Source organism: Ambystoma mexicanum, chromosome 5p (genome assembly GCF_040938575.1).
Source record: "Ambystoma mexicanum isolate Mex_15411 chromosome 5p, UKY_AmexF1_1, whole genome shotgun sequence".
NCBI classification, from domain to species: Eukaryota; Metazoa; Chordata; class Amphibia; order Caudata; family Ambystomatidae; genus Ambystoma; species Ambystoma mexicanum.
Window position 1 is genome coordinate 121,508,452 of NC_090930.1, and position 26,084 is coordinate 121,534,535.

Genomic DNA, 26,084 nt, shown 5'->3' on the forward strand with positions numbered 1-26,084 from the left:
AGATTTGGAAGCACGTGAAGTGGCAGTATGACCAAGTGAAGAGCCGCAGAGGGGTAGGCGGGAGGGTTCGCATGTGAATCCATGCCAGACCCATGCTGGAGAACAACAGTTACAGGTAAGTAACTTGTTCCTTCTCCAGCATGGGGTCTGGCATGGATTCACATGCTCATGAATAAAGAATACATAGCAGTACACACATGCACAACCACGGGAGGTGGCAAAGGCTCAACATTAAGCATCACATCAACTCAACATTAAGCATCTTACCTCCTCACCAGGCTCACCTCAGGCGAACAGGTTGCGCAGCACTGCTTGGCCGACCCTGGACTCCTCCCTGGAATCCCGGTCGACGCAGTAGAATTTCGTGAAGGTGTGCGTCGACCTCCACGTAGCAGCCCTGCATATGTCCAGCAGGGGCACACCAGATAGGAACGCCGTGGTAGCTGCGATCGCTCTGGTGGAATGGGCTCTCGGACGGCCAGGCAGCGGTCGGTTTGCCAACCGGTGACAGTACATGATACAGCCGGAGAGCCATCTGGAGATGGAAGCCTTCGAGAGAGCCTTCCCCTGATTGACAGGTCCAAAGTTCACAAAGAGTTGTGACGTCTTCCGAAAACCTTTCGTGCGGTCCACGTAGAACTTCAGCGCTCTAGCTACATCCAGCGAGTGCAAAGTCCTCTCAGCCGGCGACGAAGGCGACGGGAAGAACACAGGTAACACCAAGGGTTCGTTGAGATGAAAGTCCGACGGTACCTTGGGCATGAAGGAGGGGTGCGTCCTGAGCACTACCCTCGTGTCGTGGAAAGTCAAGTACGGTGCCTTGCAGGAAAGGGCCTGGATCTCTCCCACTCGTCGTGCGGAGGTGATGGCCACGAGAAAAGCTGTTTTCCACGATAGAAACTTCAACGGGGCCGAGTGCAGAGGCTCGAACGGAGGTCCCATGAGTTTGGTCAGTACCACGTTGAGCTCCCACGCCGGGGCCGGAGCCTTCACCGGCGGGAACGATCTGAACAGTCCCTTCATGAACTCTTTCACCAGACGATGAGACCACAAGGACGTCCTGCCCGTGGTTCTGGTGTATCGGGAGATCGCAGCAAGATGAATCTTGATGGACGCGTGTGCCAGACCAGCTTTGGCCAGCGTCAGCAGGTACGGCAGCACTTGGGGAGCCGTAATCCGTAGAGGGTTAATCTTCTGTGCGTGGCACCAGACAGAGAACCTCTTCCATTTGTGTCCGTAGCATTTAAGAGTCGAGGACGCCCTGGCCTTTGCAAGAACCTCTCTGCAGTCGGCCGGTATGTCGTATCCTCCAAACTCTAGCGCTGCAGGAGCCAGGCCTGCAAGTTCAGCGACTTCGGGTCGTGGTGGAGGATGGCGCCTCCTTCCCTGGAGAGTAGATCCGCGTCCGCCGGCAGCTTGATTGGCGGGGACGCCGACAAGTCCAGAAGGTCCGGGAACCATATCTGCCTCGGCCACGCAGGTGCGACGAGGATCATCCTGCACCGTGACCTCTTGAGCTGGTTGACGAGCCGGATTAGCAGAGGCAAGGGAGGGAACGCGTAGAGGAACAGGCCCTCCCAGGGGAACGAGAAAGCATCGCCCATGCTCCTCGTCTGGGGAAACCTGCTGGCGAACCTCCGGCACTTGGTGTTCGTCGCCGTCGCGAACAGGTCGATCTGGGGTGTGCCCCACCGTCGGAAGAGGCGATCCACCAGATCCTGCCGTAGTTCCCACTCGTGGCACGAGCGCAGCTCCCTGCTGAGTGAGTCGGCGATGGTGTTCTTTATCCCTGCCAGATGAAACGGCACCAGAAGAATCCCTTGGGCGACGGCCCAATGCCACAGGTCCTGCGCCTCCTTGGACAGCGCTGGGGACCTGGTTCCGCCCTGTTTCCTGATGTAAAACATGGTGGTGGTGTTGTCGGTGAAGATCCTCACCACCTTGCCCTTGAGGGACGGAAGGAAGGACCTGAGGGCCCAAAACACTGCACGGAGCTCCAGGACGTTGATATGCAGGGACTTCTCCGTCGGGAGCCAGAGTCCCCTTGCGTGCAGATTTTCGGTGTGCGCTCCCCACCCTTCTAGGGAGGCATCCGTGGTCACAGTCACCTGGTGGGCTGGGGTCTGGAAGTCCATGCCCGCCGTCAGATGCGCGCGGGTGCCCCACCACCGTATCGCTCGTCGGAAACTCTCGTCGAGTTTGATCCTTTCCTCGAAGCTGCCCGTCGTCTGGATCCAGCGCGCATCCAGGAACTCTTGCAACGGGCGCATCCGGAGCCTGCACATGGGAATGAGGTAGATGCAGGAAGACATCATCCCGAGGAGGGACTTGATGGACCTCACCTTGGCCGCGTCGGCCACCAACATCCGTTGCACCTTGCCCAAGATGGTCCTGGTCCTCTCCTCCGACGGGGAGGCCAGAAGGGACACTGTGTCGAGCCTCGCTCCCAGAAACAGTGCGACTTGCGCGGGCACCAGGTGGGATTTGGCGTAGTTCACGGAGAATCCCAGGTCCGTGAGGAGTTGGACGGTCCTTGCCGTGTGGACCACGGCGAGCTCCCTCGTCTTGGCGCGGATGAGCCAGTCGTCCAGGTAGGGGTAGACGTGAATCCCCTCGCGGCGCAGCTGCGCCGCCACCGGTGCGAGGCACTTGGTGAAAACCCTGGGTGCCGACCGCAGTCCGAAGGGAAGGGCTTTGAACTGGTAATGACGCCCTTGGACCACGAATCTGAGGAATTTTCGGTGCCCCTTTAGGATGGGAATGTGGAAGTAGGCATCCTCCAAATCCAACGACGATAGGAAGTCTCCTTCCTCCAGCTGACCCAGGACGTGCTGGAGGGTGACCATCCGGAACTTCTGCGCCTTGATGAATTTGTTCAGGCGTCGCAGGTCCAGGATGGGGCGCCATCCTCCCGTCTTCTTCTTCACGAGGAAGTAACGCGAGTAGACTCCGGAGCCCCGAAGCCTCTTTGGGACGAGTTCGATGGCGCCCTTCCTGAGCATCGCCTTCACCTCCAGGAGAAGTTGAGGGACGTGAAGTTCTTTCCTGGCCACGGGGGGGACGCGCGGGCACCTTCTTTGAAACTCGAGCGCGTGGCCCCGGGCCAGGGCGTCCAGCACCCAACGGTCGGTGGAGATGGACTCCCACACGCTGACGAAGCCCGCCAGCCGGCCTCCCACCGGGGTGCTTCGGTGGGGGCCCGACCCCACGGCCGGTTCAATCCTGCTTGGACGCGGCCTTGCCGCCTTGGCCCCCTTGGCGACGACGGCGGGGGCCGCCAGACTTGCCTCGTCCTCTGTAGGCCTCTTGCGACGACGAGCGGGCCGCTTGACGGTAGGAAGCGAAACCGCCGCCGGAACCTTTGGAGGCGCCCTTGCCTCCGCCGCTCCGAAAGGGCGTCCGCCGTTGCTGCAGCACTCCAAGGGCCCGGGCCGTCTCCGTATCCGCCTTGATGGCCTGAAGGGAATCGTCCACTGTCTTCCCAAACAGGTTGTTCCCGTCGAAGGGCATGTCCAGGACCCTGTTCTGGACGTCCTGCCGAAAGTCCGTAGCCTTGAGCCATCCGCGCCGTCGAAGGCAAACGCCGTTGCCCATCTGGCGGAACCCAGCGTCGGCGATGTCCGTCGCCACGGTGATGGCGTGGTCCGAGGCCACCTCACCTTCCTGCAGGATCTCAAGGGCCTCCGCCCTCTTGTCGTCCGGCAGAAAATCCAGCAGGGGAGCTATCTTGTACCAGAGTTCCCTGTCGTAGCGGGCCACGATAGCCAAGGCGTTGGCCGCTTTAATCGTCGTCGCCGCCGACGAGATGACTCTGCGTCCCATGGCATCCAATTTCTTTCCCTCGCCGTCCGGCGGGGAAGTCGACGTGGAGGCCGCACCCCCCCCCGCTTTCTTCCTGGCTGCCGCGGAGACGACGGAGTCCGGGGTAGGCTGCGCCCGGAGGCATAGGGGGGCCGAGTCCGGGACCCGGTACTTTTTCTCGTACCGGTCTCTTTTCGCTGGCGTCGTGGAAGGGTTCTTGAGGAGGGAAAGGCCCTCATCCCAAATGTCGTCCAACAGAGGCACTGCGAGGACCGTCTTCCTCTTGGTCTCGCGCCGTTGGTAAAGGAAGCCTTCCTTTTTCTTCTCCTCAGGGCAGAGTTGGAAAAGCTCGGATGCCCTGGCGATCATTGAGTGGAACGATCCAATCTCGTCGGGCGGAGAAGCCCTGGGGGGAGGCGACGACGGAAAATCCTCGTCGTATGCCTCGTCGTCCGTACCCGTCGCTGCCGTGTCAGTCCCCGTATCATCCCCTCGGGTGGACGGGGAGGAGGGCTGGATGGGGCGCGATGGTTGAAAAGGAGGCGGTGGATGGATCCTTCTTTTCTTGGTAGGGGGAACACCAGAAGGTCCCGGTTCTGGATCCCCCGACGGGAGAGGTTCCTCCGTCGGTAACGGTAGTCTCGTCCTTATCTCGGAGCATAAGGACTGTATAGCCAACAAAATGGCCGCTGAGTTGTCCTGCGGCGCTGGCAGAGGGGAATCCGACGGGCGAGCAGGGGCCCCGTCGGTATCCTCGACGATGTCGTCGTCGTCACCTGCGTCGGGGCCCATTCCGACGGGCTGGTCTTGTTCCACGCCTAGGCCGTGGCTTAAGACCTCGATCAGTTCCTCTTCTGAGGTTGAGGCCGAATCTCCGACGACGCCCTGCCCCCCCTTCTTCCCCACGGAGGGTTTCACGGGGGTCCTATCGATGGGCACGAAAGAAGACTCCCTCCGAGGAGGCAGGGAGATTCTGGGCCCCGAGGCCGCCACCACTGGTGCAGCCTCCACAGGCTGGGCCAGGGCCGCCGCGACCGTTTCGATAGAGGGCTTGGTCGAATGGATCAAGGCCTTCACCACCTTAGGTGCGCTCACCGCCTTATCCTTGAGGGAGGGGGCACTGCCACGCTCCTCCTCTGCCTTAGAGCTCGACCGGGGTCTCTCCAGGAGCTTCGCCGGGTGCTCGGCCTTCCTCTTACCCGACCCAGAGCGTTGGCTCGTGGTTGATGGTGCCGGGGAGGGTGCGCCCTGCCTGGCGCCCGTAGAGCCCGACCGTTCGGCGCTCCCGGTGCCAGCGGACTCGCGGTGCTTGGCCTTATGTTGGGCCCCCGTCGCCGGGGCGCCCTCAAAGGTCTTAGAAGACCGCTCAGATTTCTTCTTCTTCTCGCCAGACGGGCTCTTACCCTCCAGCCAGCTGGCGAGACGTTGATGGCGGTCCTTCATGGTCCGTTCCGACATGTTGCCGCAAAACGCACAGTCCTTCTCCACGTGCGTCTTGTCCCCATGAAGGCAGTAAAGGCAGAAAGAGTGTTCGTCCTCCTTGAAGACGTTCTGCAGCTGGCATCCAGGGCAGGCCCTGAACAGCTTTCCGGGCGTCGAGCTTCCCTTCTCCTGGGCCATCTCCGAGACCGGGCCTGAGAAGCTTCTGGAGTCCTCCGAAGTGTAGCTCGACGAAATCTTCACCCTTGAGGGGCACAGATGAATCCGACACGGGTCCCCGTTGATCGGATGTAGGATCGGTGGAGCTTGAGGCTCTTTTGACCGAAAGAATCGAAGTTTTCGTGAAAAAGCGCGAAAAAATAGCACTAACGCTCGAGAGCAATAGCACGAGGATCCCAACACATGAACGTGCGGTAAAAATCTGAAGATGGCTGCCAGAGGCGGTGCTTAGGTAGAGGGCAGTCATTGGCTGTGGTCAGTATGACGCAGAGACCAGTGATTGGTTATTACTACGAAAGACAGATCAGAAACGAAACTGATACTGGTTTTTTCTTTACCGAGGATTCCCAGCCTGACGACGGGGAATATTCATGAGCATGTGAATCCATGCCAGACCCCATGCTGGAGAAGGAAGATAGCGCCAGTGTTGAAAGTTTTAAATGCCCGCGGAATACAGTACACGTGGACATTTCCTTTCGGGCTTGTATTTGAGTGGGAAGGTTCTCAAAAAAAGGATAACCTCTGCCCAGGAGGGAGCTAGTATACTGGGGATCGATCTGGAGGTGAGTCCCCGGGGCTGGGGGGGGGGCCTGGGAGTGGTCTACAGTGGAGGAAAGGAGACGGAGGGGCGGAAGGGTTAAAGGTGGGTTGCTGAGAGAGGGTGATGAGGCCGGAGCAGACGGTGGTACAGGTGGCAAAAGCAGTAAGTGAGCAGGAGTACGATACGTAAGGGGTGGTGGACCCTAAGGGGTGGAAGAAGAGCTCGGTGTGACGTAGTGCGACATACTGGGATCAGGAAGGGCGATGAGGCCCGGTGAGGGGGGGAACGGAGCAGAGAGTCAGCGGGGCAAGCAGGATGGGGGGGCAGGGGAGGGGAAAGGGGGGCACTCACCCTAAGTTGGGGTTGCAGGGTGGGAGAGGGAGGGTTGCCTGGGGTAGGGATTGTAGCATCCAATGGGACATCCTCGTTTTCACGACTCATGGGTAGGGGGCTAGGCAGTGAAGGGGAAGCGATGGCTCGGAGTATCCTCTACAGGGGGAGGGTGAAAATAATCAAGGTGAGGCCGGGGGAGTGGAGGGGGGCCAACACCGAGGAGCGTACTACTTACTGGTTTACCTTTCAAGTGGCTAACCTACTGGTTTACCTTTCAAGTGGCTAACAAATAATGTTAGGGGATTGAACTCCCCCTCTTAAGCAGTCTAAACTAGAGAAATTCATTAGATCCCATAGGCCGGATGTGTTGGCGCTTCAGGAAACCCACCTATTACAAAAGGACCAGGGGCGGCTGAGGTTGAAGGGTTTCCCGCAGATTTTATTTGCCTCTGGCCCACAAAGAAGGGGGGAGTGGCATTGGCATTCGGGAGGGGGATCGATTTCCGTATCGCTGACACCCTTCGGGACAAGAATGGGAGGTATATCGTGGTGAGGGGGGAGCACAGGGGGTCACCCTATACAGTAGCTTCGGTGTATGGACCTAATGTGGGCCAGGACGAGTTCCTGCGGGAGGTGCTGGGAATCATACAGGATTTTGCAAGAGGACAGGTGATTTTAATGGGGGACTTGAACTTGGCATGGGACAGAACTAGGGACCGCATGCAGCGGGAGGGGGGCAGTGGCCTCGTGTGGATTGAAGGAGAAATAGGAGGATGCGGGTCTGCGAGACGTATGGGGAGCACTGAGGGTAGGGTAGGAGGGGTTCACTTTCATCTCGGATGTTCAGAGAACTCAATCTAGAATCGATTATATCTGGGTATCTGCGAGTCTGGTTGGGCAGGTGGATTCGATAGACGTCGGCCCGGTGGGGATAGCGGATCATAAGGTGGTCTGGATGCAGCTTTGGTTGGGAGGACGCAGAACCGGGGTATGGAACTGGTAATTCCCGGAAGCTCTGCTGAGGGACCGGGCGATGCGGGAGGAGATAGAAAGTAAGATTCGGGGCTACTTCGAGCAGAACAATAGCGTAGACACGAGTCTCGAGACCAGATGGGACGCTTTTAAAGCTATTCTAAGGGGCGAGCTAATTGCCTTGCAGGCGGAAAGAAATAGGCAGCTAAGGGAACTTGAGGCGCACTTGGAAAGAGAAGTAGAGGCCGCCAGGGTACGGTTGGGTAATAACCCCTCTAGAAAAATATATAAGGAATACAGGACAGCTGAGGGCCATTTGATGGTCTTAAGAACTAAAAAGGCGGAGGCCGCTATGCTTAGGGTTAGACAAAAGTTCTACGCAAAAGCAAACAAGGCAGACTCGCTCCTGGCGAGTCTCCTGAGAGGAGATCGGGAGCGTAAGGTTATAGTAGCCATAAAGAGTAAGGAAGGGGTCAGACTCACTAGGACAGAAGAGATAAAGGGGAGACTAGCGGATTTCTATGAAGAATTATACTCCACACAATGACCTTTGCCGGGCCCTCAAAGGGAGTTTCCGGGAGCCCTTCCCCTCCCGCGATTGTCCTGAGACGAGGAGTTAGAACTTGGGCAAGCAATCTCGGAAGATGAAGTGAGGGTGACTATAGCGGCTCTTCCCAGTGACAAGGCCATGGCCCGGACGGCTACCCAGCGTCGTTTTATGGCCCGGACGGCTACCCAGCGTCGTTTTATAAACTCTTCTCTCCTCTATTGGTTCCTTACCTAGCACAATTATTCAACTCCTTCAGGACCCGAGGTTTTATCACCCCCTCAATGGAGGAGGCTAAGATAATACTTATACATAAGGCAGGCAAAGACCCCGAGGAGTGTACGTCTTATCGTCCCATCGCACTTATAAATACCGAAGCAAAAATCTACACTAAAATATTGGCAAAGAGGCTAGAGAAGTTTTTACCCGCTTTGATTCATCAAGATCAGTCTGGATTTGTGGCAGGGAGACAGACGGCCGACAACATCAGGCGGGTTGCCCATATAGTAGAGAAGGCACGGAAAACGACCACTCCCGCGATACTTTTAGCGCTCGACGCTGAAAAAGCGTTTGATCGGGTGGAGAGGTCATTTTTATTTCAGGTTATGGAGAGGATGGGTCTGGGGTCGGAATTTATCAGCATGGACGAGGCAAATTATAAGAACCCCCGTTCGAGAATTTTGGTTAATGGGAAAACTTCGAAGCCGATCAGACTGCGACGAGGTGCGAAACAGGATTGTCCCCTGTCTCCCCAGCTTTATGCAATATATTTAGAGCCTCTCCTAGTGGCCATAAGGGAGTCGGATGAGGTCAGGGGCGTACCATTTGGGGGTGAACAACATAAAGTGGCAGCATTCGCAGATGACATGCAGCTCATGTTGACGCAGCCGAAAGAATCCATTAAGGAATGCATAGCGGTGCTGACCAAATTCGGGGAGTATCAGGTCTGAGGATCAACTGGCAAAAATCGGAATTGATGAATCTGTCCCTGGAGGAGAGGGAGGCTAAAGAGCTGAAGGGGCTCTCCCCGTTTAAATGGAGCCCGGGCGGGATACGATACTTGGGAATTCGGATAACTCCCTCCCTGAAGGGGTGGATCGGGGCGAACTACTCCCCACTGCTAACGCAGGTTAAGAGGGATTTGAGACGGTGGAGAGCCCTTGGGATTTCCTGGTTAGGAAGCAGAGAGGCGATTAAAATGGTAATTTTACCCTGTATACTCTACCTCTTCCAGGCAATCCCGCTGTCTGTCCCGGCAAGCTTCTTTAAAGAACTGGACCTGGTGGTTAAAGGATTTATTTGGGGAGGTAAACGGCCGCGACTTTCTTGGCATCTTCTGACGGCTTCAAGGGGACGGGGAAGCCTTGGTGTGCCCGACTTCAGGCGTTATCACGAAGCAGCACTTCTTCGGGTGCTTAGGGAGTGGTTGGCAGCCGAATATGTAAAACACTGTACGAATGGACAGGGCCGTCGCTCGACACCATCTGGGCAAAATATTGTGGCGCCCGCGGAAACTACAACCGTCACATGTCTATCTGAGCGACATCACAAAGGGGATGGTCTCGACCTGGGACAAGGTAGTGGAGAGACGAAAGATATCATCCTACCCGTCCCCTTTAACGCCCATTTTCAACAATGGGGATTTCACACCAGGGCTGGAGAGAGGAGCATTTCAGGCATGGGAGAGTGGTGGATGCAGAACGCTGAGGGATATGTTCGGCTATTGTAAGATCAAAACCTTCGAAGAATGTAAGCAGGAATTCAGGGTAGGGGAGGTGGAGAGGCATAGATACTTTAAATTCAGGCACTGTGTGCTGTCGGTGGAGGTGAGGAGGGCTGCCACACGGGACCTGACACAATTTGAACGATTCCTCCTGTCCCACGATGGCTCTAAGGGTCTGATATCGGATCTGTATAAACTTCTTGAAAGCGCGAGCTCGGTAATTGTATGGCCATATATGAGAATGTGGGAACACAGGATGGGGGCGGAGAGGGAAAGAGAGGATTGGGAAAGATTGTGTAAAGCAATCCCCAAAGTGGCCAAGGCAACCCAGCTACAAGAAGCTTGGTATAAGTATCTCTTCGGCTGGCATTATACCCGGCCAAGCTGCATGCAATGTACCCGGCTATCTCAGGGGACTGTTGGAGGGGTTGTGGAGAACGAGGCTCGGTCGCTCATATATGGTGGGATTGCCTGCGTATCAGACCTTTCTGGCGTGAGGTTGCTGGGGCTCTTTACCAGATCATTGGGCTGGAGGATAGTCAAGACCCTAGGGAAATTTTGTTGGGAATGGGGGAAGTGGGAGGGGGTACGATGGGGAGGGGCAAAGCGAAAACAGTATTCATCTTAGTAGCAATGAGCTTAATCGCGCAAAATTGGAAGAGCCCAACAATCCCCACGGAGCAAGACTGGTTAAGGAAAATGTGGGATATTGTTTCATTGGAATGGGCAACATACGCAGTGGAGGGGAAGCTGGAGAGTTTTGCTGCTGAGTGGGGCGAGACATTGGGCTATCTGAGGAGTGAGTTTCGGGAAGGAACAAGTTACTTACCTGTAACTGTTGTTCTCCAGCATGGGTCTGGCATGGATTCACATGCTCATGAATATTCCCCGTCGTCAGGCTGGGAATCCTCGGTAAAGAAAAAAACAGTATCAGTTTCGTTTCTGATCTGTCTTTCGTAGTAATAACCAATCACTGGTCTCTCCGTCATACTGACCACAGCCAATGACTGCCCTCTACCTAAGCACCGCCTCTGGCAGCCATCTTCAGATTTGGAAGCACGTGAAGTGGCAGTATGACCAAGTGAAGAGCCGCAGAGGGGTAGGCGGGAGGGTTCGCATGTGAATCCATGCCAGACCCATGCTAGAGAACAACAGTTACAGGTAAGTAACTTGTTCCTTCTCCAGCATGGGGTCTGGCATGGATTCACATGCTCATGAATAAAGAATACATAGCAGTACACACATGCACAACCACGGGAGGTGGCAAAGGCTCAACATTAAGCATTACATCAAACTCAACATTAAGCATCTTACCTCCTCACCAGGCTCACCTCAGGCGAACAGGTTGCGCAGCACTGCTTGGCCGACCCTGGACTCCTCCCTGGAATCCCGGTCGATGCAGTAGAATTTCGTGAAGGTGTGCGTCGACCTCCACGTAGCAGCCCTGCAGATGTCCAGCAGGGGCACACCAGATAGGAACGCCGTGGTAGCTGCGATCGCTCTGGTGGAATGGGCTCTCGGACGGCCAGGCAGCGGTCGGTTTGCCAACCGGTGACAGTACATGATACAGCCAGAGAGCCATCTGGAAATGGAAGCCTTCGAGAGAGCCTTCCCCTGATTGACAGGTCCAAAGTTCACAAAGAGTTGTGACGTCTTCCGAAAACACTTTGTGCGGTCCACGTAGAACTTCAGCGCTCTAGCCACATCCAGCGAGTGCAAAGTTCTCTCAGCCGGCGACGAAGGCGACGGGAAGAATACAGGCAACACCAAGGGTTCGTTGAGGTGGAAGTCCGACGGTACCTTGGGCATGAAGGAGGGGTGCGTCCTGAGCACTACCCTCGTGTCGTGAAAAGTCAAGTACGGGGCCTTGCAGGAAAGGGCCTGGATCTCTCCCACCCGTCGTGCGGAGGTGATGGCCACAAGAAACGCTGTTTTCCACGACAGAAACTTCAACGGGGCCGAGTGCAGAGGCTCGAACGGAGGTCTCATGAGCTTGGTCAGCACCACGTTGAGCTCCCACGCCGGGGCCGGAGCCTTCACCGGCGAGAACGATCTGAACAGTCCCTTCATGAACTCTTTCACCAGACGATGAGACCACAAGGACGTCCGCCCCGTGGTTCTGGTGTATCGGGAGATCGCAGCAAGATGAATCTTGATGGACGCGTGTGGCAGTCCAGCTTTGGCCAGCGTCAGCAGGTACGGCAGTACTTGGGGAGCCGTAATCCGTAGAGGGTTAATCTTCTGTGCGTGGCACCAGACAGAGAGCCTCTTCCATTTGTGTCCGTAGCATTTAAGAGTCGAGGACGCCCTGGCCTTTGCAAGAACCTCTCTGCAGTCGGCCGGTATGTCGTATCCTCCAAACTCTAGCGCTGCAGGAGCCAGGCCTGCAAGTTCAGCGATTTCGGGTCGTGGTGGAGGATGGCGCCTCCTTCCCTGGAGAGCAGATCCGCGTCCACCGGCAGCTTGATTGGCGGGGACGCTGACAAGTCCAGAAGGTCCGGGAACCATATCTGCCTCGGCCACGCAGGTGCGACGAGGATCATCCTGCACCGTGACCTCTTGAGCTGGTTGACGAGCCGGATTAGCAGTGGCAAAGGAGGGAACGCGTAGAGGAACAGGCCCTCCCAGGGGAACGAGAAAGCATCGCCCATGCTCCTCGCCTGGGGAAACCTGCTGGCGAACCTCCGGCACTTGGAGTTCGTCGCCGTCGCGAACAGGTCGATCTGGGGTGTGCCCCACCGTCGGAAGAGGCGATCCACTAGATCCTGCCGTAGTTCCCACTCGTGGCACGAGCGCAGCTCCCTGCTGAGTGAGTCGGCGATGGTGTTTTTTATCCCTGCCAGATGAAACGGCACCAGAAACATCCCTTGGGCGACTGCCCAATGCCACAGGTCCTGCGCCTCCTTGGACAGTGCTGGGGACCTGGTTCCGCCCTGTTTCCTGATGTAAAACATGGTGGTGGTGTTGTCGGTGAAGATCCTCACCACCTTGCCCTTGAGGGACGGAAGGAAGGACCTGAGGGCCCAAAACACTGCACGGAGCTCCAGGACGTTGATATGTAAGGATTTCTCCGTCGGGAGCCAAAGGCCTCTTGCGTGCAGATTTTCGGTGTGCGCTCCCCACCCTTCCAGGGAGGCATCCGTGGTCACTGTCTCCTGGTGGGCTGGGGTCTGGAAGTCCATGCCCGCCGTCAGATGCGCGCGGGTGCCCCACCACCGGATCGCTCGTCGGAAACTCTCGTCGAGTGTGATCCTTTCCTCGAAGCTGCCCGTCGTTTGGATCCAGCGCGCGTCCAGGAACTCCTGCAACGGGCGCATCCGGAGCCTGCACATGGGAATGAGGTAGATGCAGGAAGACATCATTCCGAGGAGGGACTTGATGGACCTCACCTTGGCCGCGTCGGCCACCAACATCCGCTGCACCTTGCCCAGGATGGTCCTGGTCCTCTCCTCCGACGGGGAGGCCAGAAGGGACACTGTGTTGAGCCTCGCTCCCAGAAACAGAGCGTCTTGCGCGGGTACCAGGTGGGATTTGGCGTAGTTCACGGAGAATCCCAGGTCCGTGAGAAGTTGGACGGTCCTTGCCGTGTGAACCACGGCGAGCTCCCTTGTCTTGGCTCGGATGAGCCAGTCGTCCAGGTAGGGGTAGACGTGGATCCCTTCGCGGCGCAGCTGCGCCGCCACCGGTGCGAGGCACTTGGTGAACACCCTGGGTGCCGACCGTAGTCCGAAGGGGAGGGCTTTGAACTGGTAATGACGCCCTTGGACCACAAACCTGAGGAATTTTCGGTGCCCATTCAGGATGGGAATATGGAAGTAGGCATCCTCCAAATCCAACGACGACAGGAAGTCTCCTTCCTCCAGCTGACCCAGGTCGTGCTGGAGGGTGACCATCCGGAACTTTTGCGCCTTGATGAACTTGTTCAGACGTCGCAGGTCCAGGATGGGGCGCCACCCCCCCGTCTTCTTCTTCACGAGGAAGTATCTCGAGTAAACTCCGGAGCCCCGAAGCCTCTTTGGGACGAGTTCGATGGCGCCCTTCCTGAGCATCGCCTTTACCTCCAGGAGAAGTTGAGGGACGTGAAGTTCTTTCCTGGCCACAGGGGGGACGCGCGGACACTTTCTTTGAAACTCGAGCGCGTGGCCCCGGGCCAAGGCGTCCAGCACCCAACGGTCGGTGGAGATGGACTCCCACACGCTGACGAAGCTCGCCAGCCGGCCTCCCACCGGGGTGCTTCGGTGGGGGCCCGACCCCACGGCCGGTTCAATCCTGCTTCGACGAGGCTTTGCCGCCTTGTCCTTGGCGACGACGGCGGGGTCCGCCAGACTTGCCTCGTCCTCTGTAGGCCTCCTGAGACGACGAGCGGGCCACTTGACGGTAGGAGGAGAAACCGCCGCCTGAACCTTTGGAGGCGCCCTTGCCTCCGCTGCTCCGAAAGGGCGTCCGTCGTTGTTGCAGAACTCCAAGGGCCCGGGCCGTCTCGGTGTCCGCTTTAATGGCCTGAAGGGAAACGTCCACTGTTTTCCCAAACAGGTTGTTCCCATCGAAGGGCATGTCCAGGACTCTGGTCTGAACGTCTTGACGGAAGTCCGTAGCCTTGAGCCATCCACGCCGCCTAAGGCAAACGCCGTTGCCCAACTGGCGGAACCCAGTGTCGGCGATGTCCGTCGCAACGGTAATGGCGTGGTCCGAAGCCACCTCACCTTCCTGCAGGATCTCCAGGGCCTCTGCCCTCTTGTCGTCCGGCAAGAAGTCCAGCAGGGGAGCCAGTTTGTACCAGAGCTCCCTGTCGTATCGGGCCACGATAGCCAAGGCGTTGGCAGCTTTAATCGTCGTCGCTGCAGACGAGATGACTCTGCGTCCCATAGCGTCCAATTTCTTTCCCTCGCCGTCCGGTGGGGAAGTCGATGTGGAGGCCGCACCCCCCCCGCTTTTTTCCTGGCCGCCGCGGAGACGACGGAGTCCGGGGTAGGCTGCGCCCGGAGGCACAGGGGGGCCGTGTCGGGACCCAGTACTTTTTCTTGTACCGGTCTCTTCTAGCTGGCGTCGTGGAAGGGTTCTTGAGGAGGGTGAGGCCCTCATCCCAAATGTCGTCCAATAGAGGCACTGCGAGGACCGTCTTCCTCTTGGCCTTGCGCCGCTGATAAAGGAAACCTTCCTTCTTCTTCTCCTCAGGGCAGAGTTGGAAAAGCTCGGATGCCCTGGCGATCATGGAGTGGAACGATCCAATCTCGTCGGGCGGAGAAGCCCTGGTGGGAGGCGACGACGGTAGATCCTCGTCGTATACCTCGTCGTCCGTACCCGTCGCTGCCGTGTCAGTCCCCGTATCATCCCCTGGGGAGGAGGGCTGGAAGGGGCGCGACGGCTGAAAAGGAGGAGGAGGGTGGATCCTTCTTTTCTTGGTAGGGGGATCCCCAGAAGGTCCCGGTTCTGGGTCCCCCGACGGGAGAGGTTCCGTCGGCAACGGTAGTCTCGTCCTTATCTCTGAGCATAAGGACTGTATAGCCAAAAAAATGGCCGCCGAGCTGTCTCGCGGCGCTGGCAGAGGGGAATCCGACGGGCGATCAGGGGCCCCGTCGGTACCCTCGACAATGTCGTCGTCACCTGCGTCGGGATCCATCCCGACGGGCCGGTCTTCTTCCACGCCGAGGCCGTGGCTTAAGACTTCGACCAGCTCCTCCTCCGAGGTTGAGGCCGAATCTACGTCGACGCCCTGCCCCCCCTTTTTCTTCCCCACGGGGGACTTCACGGGGGTCCTATCGATGGGCACAAAAGAGGACTCCCTCCGAGGTGGCAGGGAGACTCTGAGCCCCAAGGTCGCCACCACTGGCGTAGCCTCCACAGGCTGAGCCAGGGCCGCCGCGACAGACTCGATAGAGGGCTTGGCTTGATGGATTAAGGCCTTCACCACCTTAGGCGCGCTCACCGCCTTATCCTTGATGGGGGGGACAGTGCCTCGCTCCCCCTCCGCCTTCGAGCTCGACCGGGGACTCTCTAGGAGCCTCGCCGGGTGCTCGGCCTTCCTCTTACCCGACCCAGAGCGTTGGCTCGTGGTTGATGGTGCCGGGGAGGGTGCGCCCAGCCTGGCGCCCGTAGAGCCCGACCGTTCGGCGCTCCCGGTGCCAGCGGACTCGCGGTGCTTGGCCTTATGTTGGACCCCCGTCGCCGGGGCGTCCTCAAAGGTCTTAGAAGACCGCTCGGAAGTTGGCGAGACGTTGATGGCGGTCCTTCATGGTCCGCTCCGACATGTTGCCGCAAAACGCACAGTCCTTCTCCACGTGCGTCTTGTCCTCATGTAGGCAGTAAAGACAAAAAGAGTGTTCGTCCTCCTTGAAGACGTTCTGCAGCTGGCATCCAGGGCAGACCCTGAACAGCTTTCCGGGCGTCGAGCTTCCCTTCTCCTGGGGCATGACCGGGCCTGAGAAACTTCTGGAGTCCTCCAAAAGCGTAGCTCGACGAAATCTTCACCCTTGAGGGGCGCAGACGAATCCGACACGGGTCCCCGTTGATCGGATGGAGAGTCGGTGGAGTTTGAGGCTCTTTTGACCGAAAAAACGAAGTTTTTGAGAAAAAACGTGAAAAAAATAGCACTAACGCTCGAGAGCAATAGCACGAGGATCCCAACACATGAACGTGCGGTAAAAATCTGAAGATGGCTGCCAGAGGCGGTGCTTAGGTAGAGGGCAGTCATTGGCTGTGGTCAGTATGACGCAGAGACCAGTGATTGGTTATTACTACGAAAGACAGATCAGAAACGAAACTGATACTGGTTTTTTCTTTACCGAGGATTCGGTGGACTTTTGGGGTGCTACAATTGGGGGGCGGAGGGAGGGGGGCAGGAGACGTGGGAGTTGATGTGATTTTTGAAGTTGACTGGTTATATATGTTAAATTTTAATAAAAAGAACGTAAAAAAAAAAAAACACTAGACCGCATGGCTTGGTTCTTAGAACTAGACTGTGTGGGTGCTTCCATGTTGGATTTAAAGGCCCAGGTACATAAATGGGACCTAGTTTGAATAGCCCTTCCTTCCTACATATGAGACTAGTGCCAAAGGCGCCAGGACTGGCTCCAGAAGCCCTTTTGCAGTGGTTTTAAGGCCCTCAGGGTTCTGGTGGGAGCCTGCTTGTGGCATAGCTTGTGCCCCCTCACAGTGGTCATGACAATAAGTCACTCTCCTCTCAGAGGACGAGGAGGAAGAAGACCTATGACGTCGCTTTTTTGACTTTTTAGATTTCCTCGAGCGACTCCTTGATCTCGACCTCCTCAACTCGTGACGAGATTTTCTACTGGATTCATCCGAATCCTTTTGTCTTTTCAAAGACTTATATTTCTCCTCCCCCACCGCCAGCTTACCTCTGCATTCTCTAAGAGCCTTATTGGACATGGCCTGACAGGACAAGCACTCGTTAACCCGATGGTCTTGGCTGAGGCATCAGAGGCAATTCCGATGGGGGTCGGTTATAGACATCTTCCTGCCACACTTCAGACATTTTTTTAACCCTGTCTTGGGTGTGGAGGGAGTAGAAGATGAGGACATTGTCAAAGAAATTTCTGATGTTCAGTTCGTAACACGAAGCAATTGCGTCGGAAAAACGGAACTGAGGTAACGGGCGCTGCTCGAGGCTTTTATACAGCGGATGACGTCCATTTGACTCCGTGGTCTCGAACACAGGGCCAACTGGTGAAAAAAAAAATCTGAAGCAGCAGAGCTGGAATACGAATATCATAAGATGAGGAATACGTGGGAGGACACGATCCATTCAAAATAGGATTTCCCAGATATTGCTGCAGGGTCCACAAAGATAATGCAGTGTCAGTATCAGTCTAAAATGGCTTGCAAGAGATCATCTACTTTCTTAAGGAACCCACACTCTATGCCGAAAGGCATGTCTACGACCTCGGCTTGAACATCCAGGTGGAAGTTTGTTGCCTTCAAGCAGCCTTTGCCAGTGTAGGACTACACCATTCCCCATTAGCTGAAATCTTCTGTCAGCATTGACCACCGCTACAGAGATAGCATGTCCGAATAGATGTCCATGAAAAAAATAAAGAAAAAAAAACGACTGGAGAAATGGCTGAATTTCTTATACCCTTACTCCACCACACCCCTATGTTTGAATTAAAAAGTACCCCAACATTTCCAAAACAATCAGTAAAAAAATTGTCATTTCCTCCTTGGTTTTTTTGTATTAGGTTATTTCTATGGATACCGGTCTGAAGCACCCTCTCTATTCATGAAGAAGCTCAACGGGAGGGCGATGAGGAATACGTGTGAGGAACATCCAGTCGAAAAGAACGTTACCAGGGGTAAGTAACTTGTGCTTCGAATGGATTGTGTCCTCCCACGCATTTCTCATCTTTGATAGACTCCCAAAGCAGAGTTTGTTTTGGTGAAGGGAGTAAGAATTTAGTTTTCAATAGTTTTCTTGAACCAAATGGAGGACACCTTTTCCAAAGCTCCCATCCTGACCGAGGAAAGACTCAAGGCATTAATGCTTTGTGAACGTGTGAATAGAAGACCACGTAGCTGCCTCAAAAATGTTTATCGGTACAGCGCTTTGCAGGGCTGTAGAGGTAGCCATGCCCCTGGTCGAATCGGCTCTTAATCCTTCTGGAGGATCATTGCCAGTTAGTCTGTAGCATCCCGAAGTTGCCAGAATGATCTACCTGATCCATCTGCATTGTCAAAGCCTGACCCATTTTGTGACCTGTATAGCCTATAAAAAGCTGATCGTCAATAAAAAGTAAAAGCTCAGAGTTTTGCGTGAATCCAATCTATGTAATCTCTCCTCCTCTTTGCCAGGATGAGGTGGAGGATAGAAAGTGGGCAAATCAATTTTCTGCCTTACATGAAAATCAGAAATGATTTTGGGTAAAACTGAAGGCTTAACCCTCAGAACAACCCTATCCTTGTGGAAGATAGTAAAGGGTGGCTTGGGTGATAGTGCCTGCAATTCGCTCACTCTACGGCCTGAGGTTAATGCTACCAAGAGAATGGTTTTAAATGTTAATAATCTTAACGGACATGAATGTAAAGGTTCAAAGGGGGCACACATTTGAAATGTTTGTACCAGATTAAGGTCCCAAACTGGGACCTGGAAAGGGGATGGGGGGGAACACATTGGTGAGTCCCTTTAGAAATTGTGTCACCAGTCGGATTTTGAAATATGAACATTCTTCTGACAAGCACTTAAAGAGTGCCACCAAATTACCTTAACAGTTCCGACCTGAAGCCCCAGATTGGCTAAGGATAAGAAAATGGTCTACATTCTTCTATTTGCACCAGATGCAGAATTTGCTGGTTGCCCGCTGGCCGAAAGGAAAATCTCCATAACGTCACCTGTGAGGTCCCAATCCTTGTATCTCAGCCTTTCAGAAACTATGCTTGAAGGCTGAGTGTCTTGACCTCTGGATGGAGAACCCAACACTCCTCTTGTGAGAGAAGGTCCTCTCTTAATGGAAGACGTAAAGGAGGGCAAATGGACATGTCGAGAAGATCCGGGTACCACGTCCTCCTGGCCCAGTCTGAGGCAATTAGAATCATGTGTTTCCCAAACTTTCTCAACCTCCTGATCACGCGAGAAATGACAGGGACTGGAGGAAACGCGTACCGGGGTGGAAACTCCCAGTCCACTACAGACGTGTCCCCTAGAGCTCCTGTTCGAGGAAATTCCCTGGAGCCGTACAGTTCGCACTTTCGGTTGACACTGGTTGTGAAGAGATCCACTTGAGGAGTTTCCCAAAAGGTGAAGATCTCTTGAAGGACTTTCTGAGCTAGGTTCCACTCGTAGACTATGCTCTGCCTGCTCAGAGCGCCAGCCGCTGTGTTTTCTTCTTCGGCTAGGTGAACTGCCGACAGAGAGATTCCTTCTTGAATTGCCCAGTACCAGAGTTGCATTGCCATTCTGTACAGTGGTAGTGACCCTACACCTCCTCTCTCATTAGTACATGGCCACTGTGTTGTCCATCATTATCAGGACTTTCTTTCCCCTCATCTCCAAAAGATTGATATGTAGTTTGGACTCTGATGGAGAACAACGGCTGCTGATTGTCAGATTGTTGGCATGGGCACCCCGTGAGTGAGACGTCTGTCACTACTGTTATCTCCGACCATGGTTGCCAAAATGGTTCTCCCTTCAGAATGTTGTCCTCACAGGTCCACCACAGGAGATTCTGTGCAACCCTGCTTGGAACCTGAAGTAGGTCTGAGATGTTTCCTGAGAACTGGACCATTGTGTTCCAAGGGCCCATTGAAGGGATCCCATTCTCAGGCAAGCATCTGGCACCAGAAAAAATGCAGGATGCCATGAGGCTGTTCAACCGCAAAAAGAAATTTAAGGCTGGGTGATGCTGAGCACTCTGAAATGTGCAGACCATCTGTAGAATGGCTTCAGCCCTCACTCGAGTGGCAAGCTCTTTCCCAAGGATGTATCCAGTAGAGCTCTGATGAACTAGAGCTCTGATGAACTAGAGCGTTTGGCGTGTCGTATGTGACTTCTTGTAATTGAGGGAGAAGCCCAGTCTGTGAAGAGAGTTGCAGGTGATGTTGAGATGATCCAGGACTTGTTCGGGAGAAGGCGCCCTACAGCCGATTGTCCACGTAGGGGTAGGTGTAAATCCCCCCTTCTTCTGAGATTCGGGGCGGAGGTTAGCCTGAATGGAAAAACTCGAAACTGATAATGCGAACCATCAATGGCAAATCTCAGGTATTTTCTGTGCTTGAGATGGATTGGCACATGAAAGTAAGCACCCTTAAGGTCCAATGACACCATCCAATCCTGGAGTTGGGAGGGCCCGAAGAATCTGAGAGAGTGTTACCATCTTGAACTTGTCCTTCCTGAGGAACTTGTTCAAGTATCTCAAGTCCAAGATGGGTCTAAGTCCTCCGTCCTTCTTGGGTATTGGGTATTAGGAAATATGGAGAGTACCATCCCTTGTTCCTCTTAGCTTCAGGCATCAGTTCTATAGCGCCTTTCTCTAGAAAGGTCAAAATTTCCTGTACAAGGAGCAGATCTGGAACCCTCAAAGAGTTGCTCCCCGATGGATAGTTCTGAGGTCTCTGAATGAAAGGAAGGCAGTAACCGTGGGCTATGGTTTCCAATTCCCAAGCATCCGAAGTAATGTCTCGCCATTCTTTCAGATGCTGAGACGGTCTGCCTCCCACTGGTGTTTTGTGACTCAACACCTCAGAGAGGTTTTGAGGCAGCTGATGCAGTGACTGTTGGCAAGGATGCCCCTGTTTGAGCGGGCTTCGCACCTCTCCCGTGTCCACCATGAGGGAATCTTCTTTGCCTATTTGAACAGCCATTTCTCTCGCTCTTCCAACTGAGGAGTAGTAGCAAAAATATCTACCCCTCCAAGGCTGTGCAGTGGGGTGAAAAGGCTGAGGCTGCTTAATAGCGGCACCTAAGGATTTGGATGCCGCCCTTGAGGTCTGCAACCTCTCAAGGCTTTTGTCAGCCTTGTTGCCAAAAAGGTGAGACCCGTCAAAAGACATGTTGAGGAGTCTGGATTGCACATCCGGGGAAAATATGGAGTTCCTCAACCACACAAATCTGCATATTACGGTGCTTGTTGCCATGGCCCTGCTCATGCCGTCAGCAGAATCCAGACCTGATTGAAGAGACTCATGCATGGCTTTCTTGCCGTCTCTAACAAAAGCCAAGAACCTGTCTATTTCCTCCCCCTCGGGAATGTGCTCTGCCGCCATGGAAATACAGTCCCATAGAGTGAATGAGAATTTTGCTAGGGCACATTTGGAGTTGGCTGATTGCAGAAAATATTTTTCTAGCCCATCCATCCACTCTCTTGTTATCTCTATCTGCAGGGATAGTTGGATAAGCTGCCTGCTTGGAAGTTGCGGTAGCTGCCTGTACCACCGGACTCTCTGGAGTGGGGTATTTAGACAGGTAGTCGAGGTCACTACTGGAATGGCTGTACTTTTTGGTCAGGTTTTTGTTCACTGCCGGATTAGTGTCTGGCGTCTCCCAATTTGTCACCACCCTTTTTTGGAGAGCGATATGAAATGGTAAAATAGGATCCATTTGCGGACCCTTATCAAGGATGTCCGTCAGATCATCCTGTTCAAAGGGGAAGGTAGGCCTACTCCACCCAATATAGTCTACAATTTTAGAGATTAGTTGTCTATATAAAACATCTGCATGCTCACCAGCTTCAGGTCTACCAAAATCCACCTGTGGTGAGTTGTCTACCCCACTGGCCGTTTGTAAATTATCATAAAGATCCTTCAATCTAGACCCTTCTGAAATAAAGCTCTCAGGCACATTTGGTGTACCAGATTGAACACCAAAAAGTGCATCATTGTCTGATGGGTCATTTTCCTCATAAATTGAGGTGAGAGATTTGAAATAATCTTTCCTTGGTAAAGGAATATAGGTCTCATCTGGGATAGGCATCAAAGGCTTAAGAAACTGAACTCAACGCTCAAGGAGTTGTCAAAACCTTTATCGGCTTTGATGGCAAAACAAAAGAGGTGATGGCTGGAAGATTTAGAATGAATCGTAACCTCTGGCATTGCTCTGGGCAACCCTCCAGACCATCGTTCTTCACCTGCCAAGCCATTACAGAAGCGGAAAGACCATATGCAAATCAGGCTTAGCCCCATTAGTATAGATAGCGCGGTTGACGTCAACAGTACGGCTGGTGTTAGGGCGCAGCCTGCGTCGATGGCGCAGCTGGCATCCATGGCGCAGCTGGTGTCGATGGTGCTTCAGATGTTGACGGCGTAGCTGGCATTGAGGGCGCAGCTGGCGCCAATGGCGATTATGGTGTCCTCGACCTGGACTTAGGTTTGGTTTTACAGCTAGAAGGATCCTTTGATGACTTGCCATTGCGTCGAGGGCTCAACGGCTCTCAATGAGGATCTGGCCTTCGTCCCGGGATCGAGGGTGAGCAAGATTTGGCTCAAGCCCTTTCCTTACCGGCTTCTTTGGAAGGCCGGTAGGAGCATGGCTTCCTAGGGGTTTTTGTTTTTGAAATATCTTTAGCATTTCAGATCCAAATGCTTCCCATTCGGCAGGCGTGGAGCTTTTCATGGGACAAGATACCCTCTCATGGGAGATGTCTGATAACGAAGAGGTGTGGGTCGGTTAATGACATCTTAGAATCACAGTCCCGACACTTCTTGAACCCAATGTTCGCTGTACTAGGTGTCGAGGAAGAAGACATTATCGCGAAGACCAAAGGGAGCGTGCCGTAGTTTCTCAAAGCGTTAGCTAACGTGGAAAAATTGAACTAAAGCCAACAGGCGCTGCGCATGCTTTATATGCTTTCAATTACATCATCCTCGAGAAGGAGGCCCTCGAGGGACATCGAGTCCACTGCATCAACGCACAGCGCCCTCTGCCGGAATGTATTTTCTGAAGCAGCTGAAGACGGATATCAACTATCAAAGATGAGGAATAGGTGGGAGGACAAAATCCATTCGAAGAGTATTTAGCTGATCACTTGCGAGCCGCTTCCGATATGAAAGAGTCTGGCTGGGCTGCAAACTGGGGGTTATGGAGACATTGTCCAGCACCCTATACTCCTTCTCGAGTCTGCTCTTTTTGGGAGTGTCTCTGAAGTGATTATTCACGATCAGAAGACCATCCTCCCGAATGTCTTCCCTAGTCTTCCTTGTTTGCTCCCTTTGCTGGTATAGAAAACCTCAATTTCCTTGCTCGATCGGGAGCAAATCCTACTGTCCTTAGACATGATGGTATGCAAAGTACTGATTTTGTTATGGGGGTAGGGAATCCATGACTGCCGTCCACCGGGACCACATCATCAAACTCATCAGCTGAATTAGGAGGAAGGCATCCCCTAGTAAGACATCCACGTCTGATTGAGTATCCAGAACATGTGGAAGATGGCGAGGGGCATGGCAATTGAGCCTGGGAGTTGCAGGCAAATCAGGAGGCAAGTCTTGTGTGACCTCAACTGGTGGTATCAAATGCACACTGGACTGCACTGTTGACACTAAGGTTTGCAAGATAATATCTCCATTGGGAGATCGGGTGGAGCAGGAGCAGACAGAGGTTGCACAGGAATAAACGCACAAAGCATGTCATGTAATTGCATAATCGAGGTGGTTGTAAGGAGATGTCCTCATCTTCTTCTTGGAAAAAACACCTTCAGGCCTTCATAGTCTGTGTCTATGAATTTCTTCAGGAGGTACCTGCAGAGGACCTGCAACAGCTGGTAGGACATATGGAAAAAGTGTAAACAAAAGATGCCTATATCGACCAGGAGAGGTGATTGCTGTGATAGACTGTGCAATTGCAGCGTTACCAGCGATGGAGCTATAATGGACATAGTAGTCAATGGAATAGTCGTAGACTGAGATATCGCAGACAAAATCGTACACAAGTTTGCCATTGACGAAACCGTTGTTGACATGGCTGTCACTAATGATGTGGTGGAAGGAACCTTGGGTCAATGGGTCCACAAAGAGATGGCATCCACATTATCGTCACTAGAGCTTTCGTTGATGCGTGCTTCGCTGACATCGATGTGGCCATAGACAATGCCCTTGTCGTGACCATGACCACTGGTCATTTATGAGTGGATTTCTTAATATTGCCTCGTCACACAGGGGCAACCTGAGGCTGGGTTGAAAGGTCCTTCCTCACCCTTTTAGCATGAGGGACATTCTCATAACACCTCAATCTCTTGGAAGTGGTAGTACTTTCCTGGGGTCTGTGGCAACGTGAGGCCTGACTACGAATAGAAGCTGTCTCTGAAGCCATGGTACCCTCATTCAGCCAAGCTATTAACCATCAATGATGGTCCTTGATGGTTGAGTGATAAATGGAGCAGGAGTTCATATCATGCTCTGGATACAGGCAGTATATGCACTGATCAAACTGGTTGTTATCCACATACACATTATTCGAATGGGAGGTGGAACATGACTGGCAAAAGGCTCTATTTAGGCTTTTGATCGGCCTTGACAGCAGAGGAGACTTGTAGGGGACTCTCAATACTTGAACGTGCAGTAAAAATCTGAAGTGAGTCTCTAGGTGAGGAAATGAGGTGCATGGTGCCCTATTAGTTGCACAGCAAGATGACCCAGCATGACTAAAAGAACACTAAAGTGTTTGTGGCTTTACAATTTAAATAACAACTACTCTGTTACCGAGGATTCCCGGCCTGACAACAGGAATATTCATGCAGCATGTGAATCTATCAAAGATCCAATACTGGAGAATTACTTTACTCTTGTCTTTGTTCGGTCTAAAAACAACCACTGCAAATCTTTCCCCTCCTTTTAGTTATCTTCACGTCTGCCCTTCTTTACGCTATGAATATCCTTCAAATGTTACTTTCCATGCTATTGCTGACTAGTCTTCACAGAACATTCTAGTACAATCATTTATTACTGTAGTGCAATCCCATACCATGCTCCATCTACCACGAAAACATTCCTTCCAAACTAATTTTAAACGTCACATATACATGGCTATAACCTGGTGTGCTATCTTCTATTCTTTTGCAAACCCAAGTGTCCAGTCATAAAACCCTTCCTCCCTCACTATTATAGCATAGTTAATCCTCAACACTATATCCATAACGATTCTTCCTGTTCAGTGCTTATCAATGCCTCACGTCAATCAACCCCTCACCACTAGGACACTTACTTCCCTCCATCACCATTCCTTCCATCGTCATATATTGTTACATGATCTAATTAGTTTGAGATCTGACTCTGCATTCTACCTATTCATGACACCATAGCTACATGCATGCTAAATTCACCTCTATTAAAGTTTCAAAACCTCACTCCATCCGGCTCATCCAATGAGACAGAATCAACATAAGCATCACCCTCCATGTATATGTGTGCAATAACAGTGCTTTTGGATAAAATGTGTTAATGTCCAACCTGGAAGAGCTTTCGCCCACTTGACCACGTGTACCAACTGCCTCTCGCCCAGTTCATTTAGACTAGTAAGCAGCAGAGCAAATGTATCTGGCTGGTTGTTATCATGACCGGCACAAACCACAATTGGCTCGATAGCTTCCAGTACATTGAGAAAAATAGGCTGACTGTTAAAGGAATCCAGGTGAGAAAGGCCCAACATTGATGACTGCTCTTGAATGCCGTCACCATGGTTTGGTGATTTTGCTGCTTCTCCCTCTTCCTGAATCTTCAAATTTCCCAGTTTCTTTAACTTCCGTGCTGTAAAGAATAAAACAGGTGGTTTTAAAGTTGCTCAATGAAACTACATTATTTAATCATATAAACACTACAGTTGATGAAAAAATGTTAAACACACTGAGTATGTAAATTCTGCAACATCATTTCATGTAACGTAGCTTCACCTACCTATCATATTTTGACTCAGGTCTCAAAGCAAAACTATTGCATAATTTCATCCTATATCTTTTCCAATTTCATTAAAAAAAAGTATAATAATGCTAATCTTGAAAACTATATAGCCAACCTACACGGGTGCCTCAAAAAGGGCGTGGCTTTAGATTTTACCCTTGTATAGTAAGCAG

The 26,084-nt window shown here is 53.2% G+C and overlaps 1 protein-coding gene across 1 annotated transcript in view; it reads right to left on the minus strand.

The window, feature by feature from the left end:
• Positions 1 to 26,084, minus strand: part of AR (androgen receptor) — a 1,337,360-nt gene that overhangs the window by 472,807 nt on the left and 838,469 nt on the right. Inside the window, exon 4 of the mRNA XM_069612517.1 lies at positions 25,465 to 25,761. Within this exon, the coding sequence (XP_069468618.1) occupies positions 25,465 to 25,761 (297 nt within the window). The remainder of the gene's footprint in view (positions 1 to 25,464; positions 25,762 to 26,084) is intronic.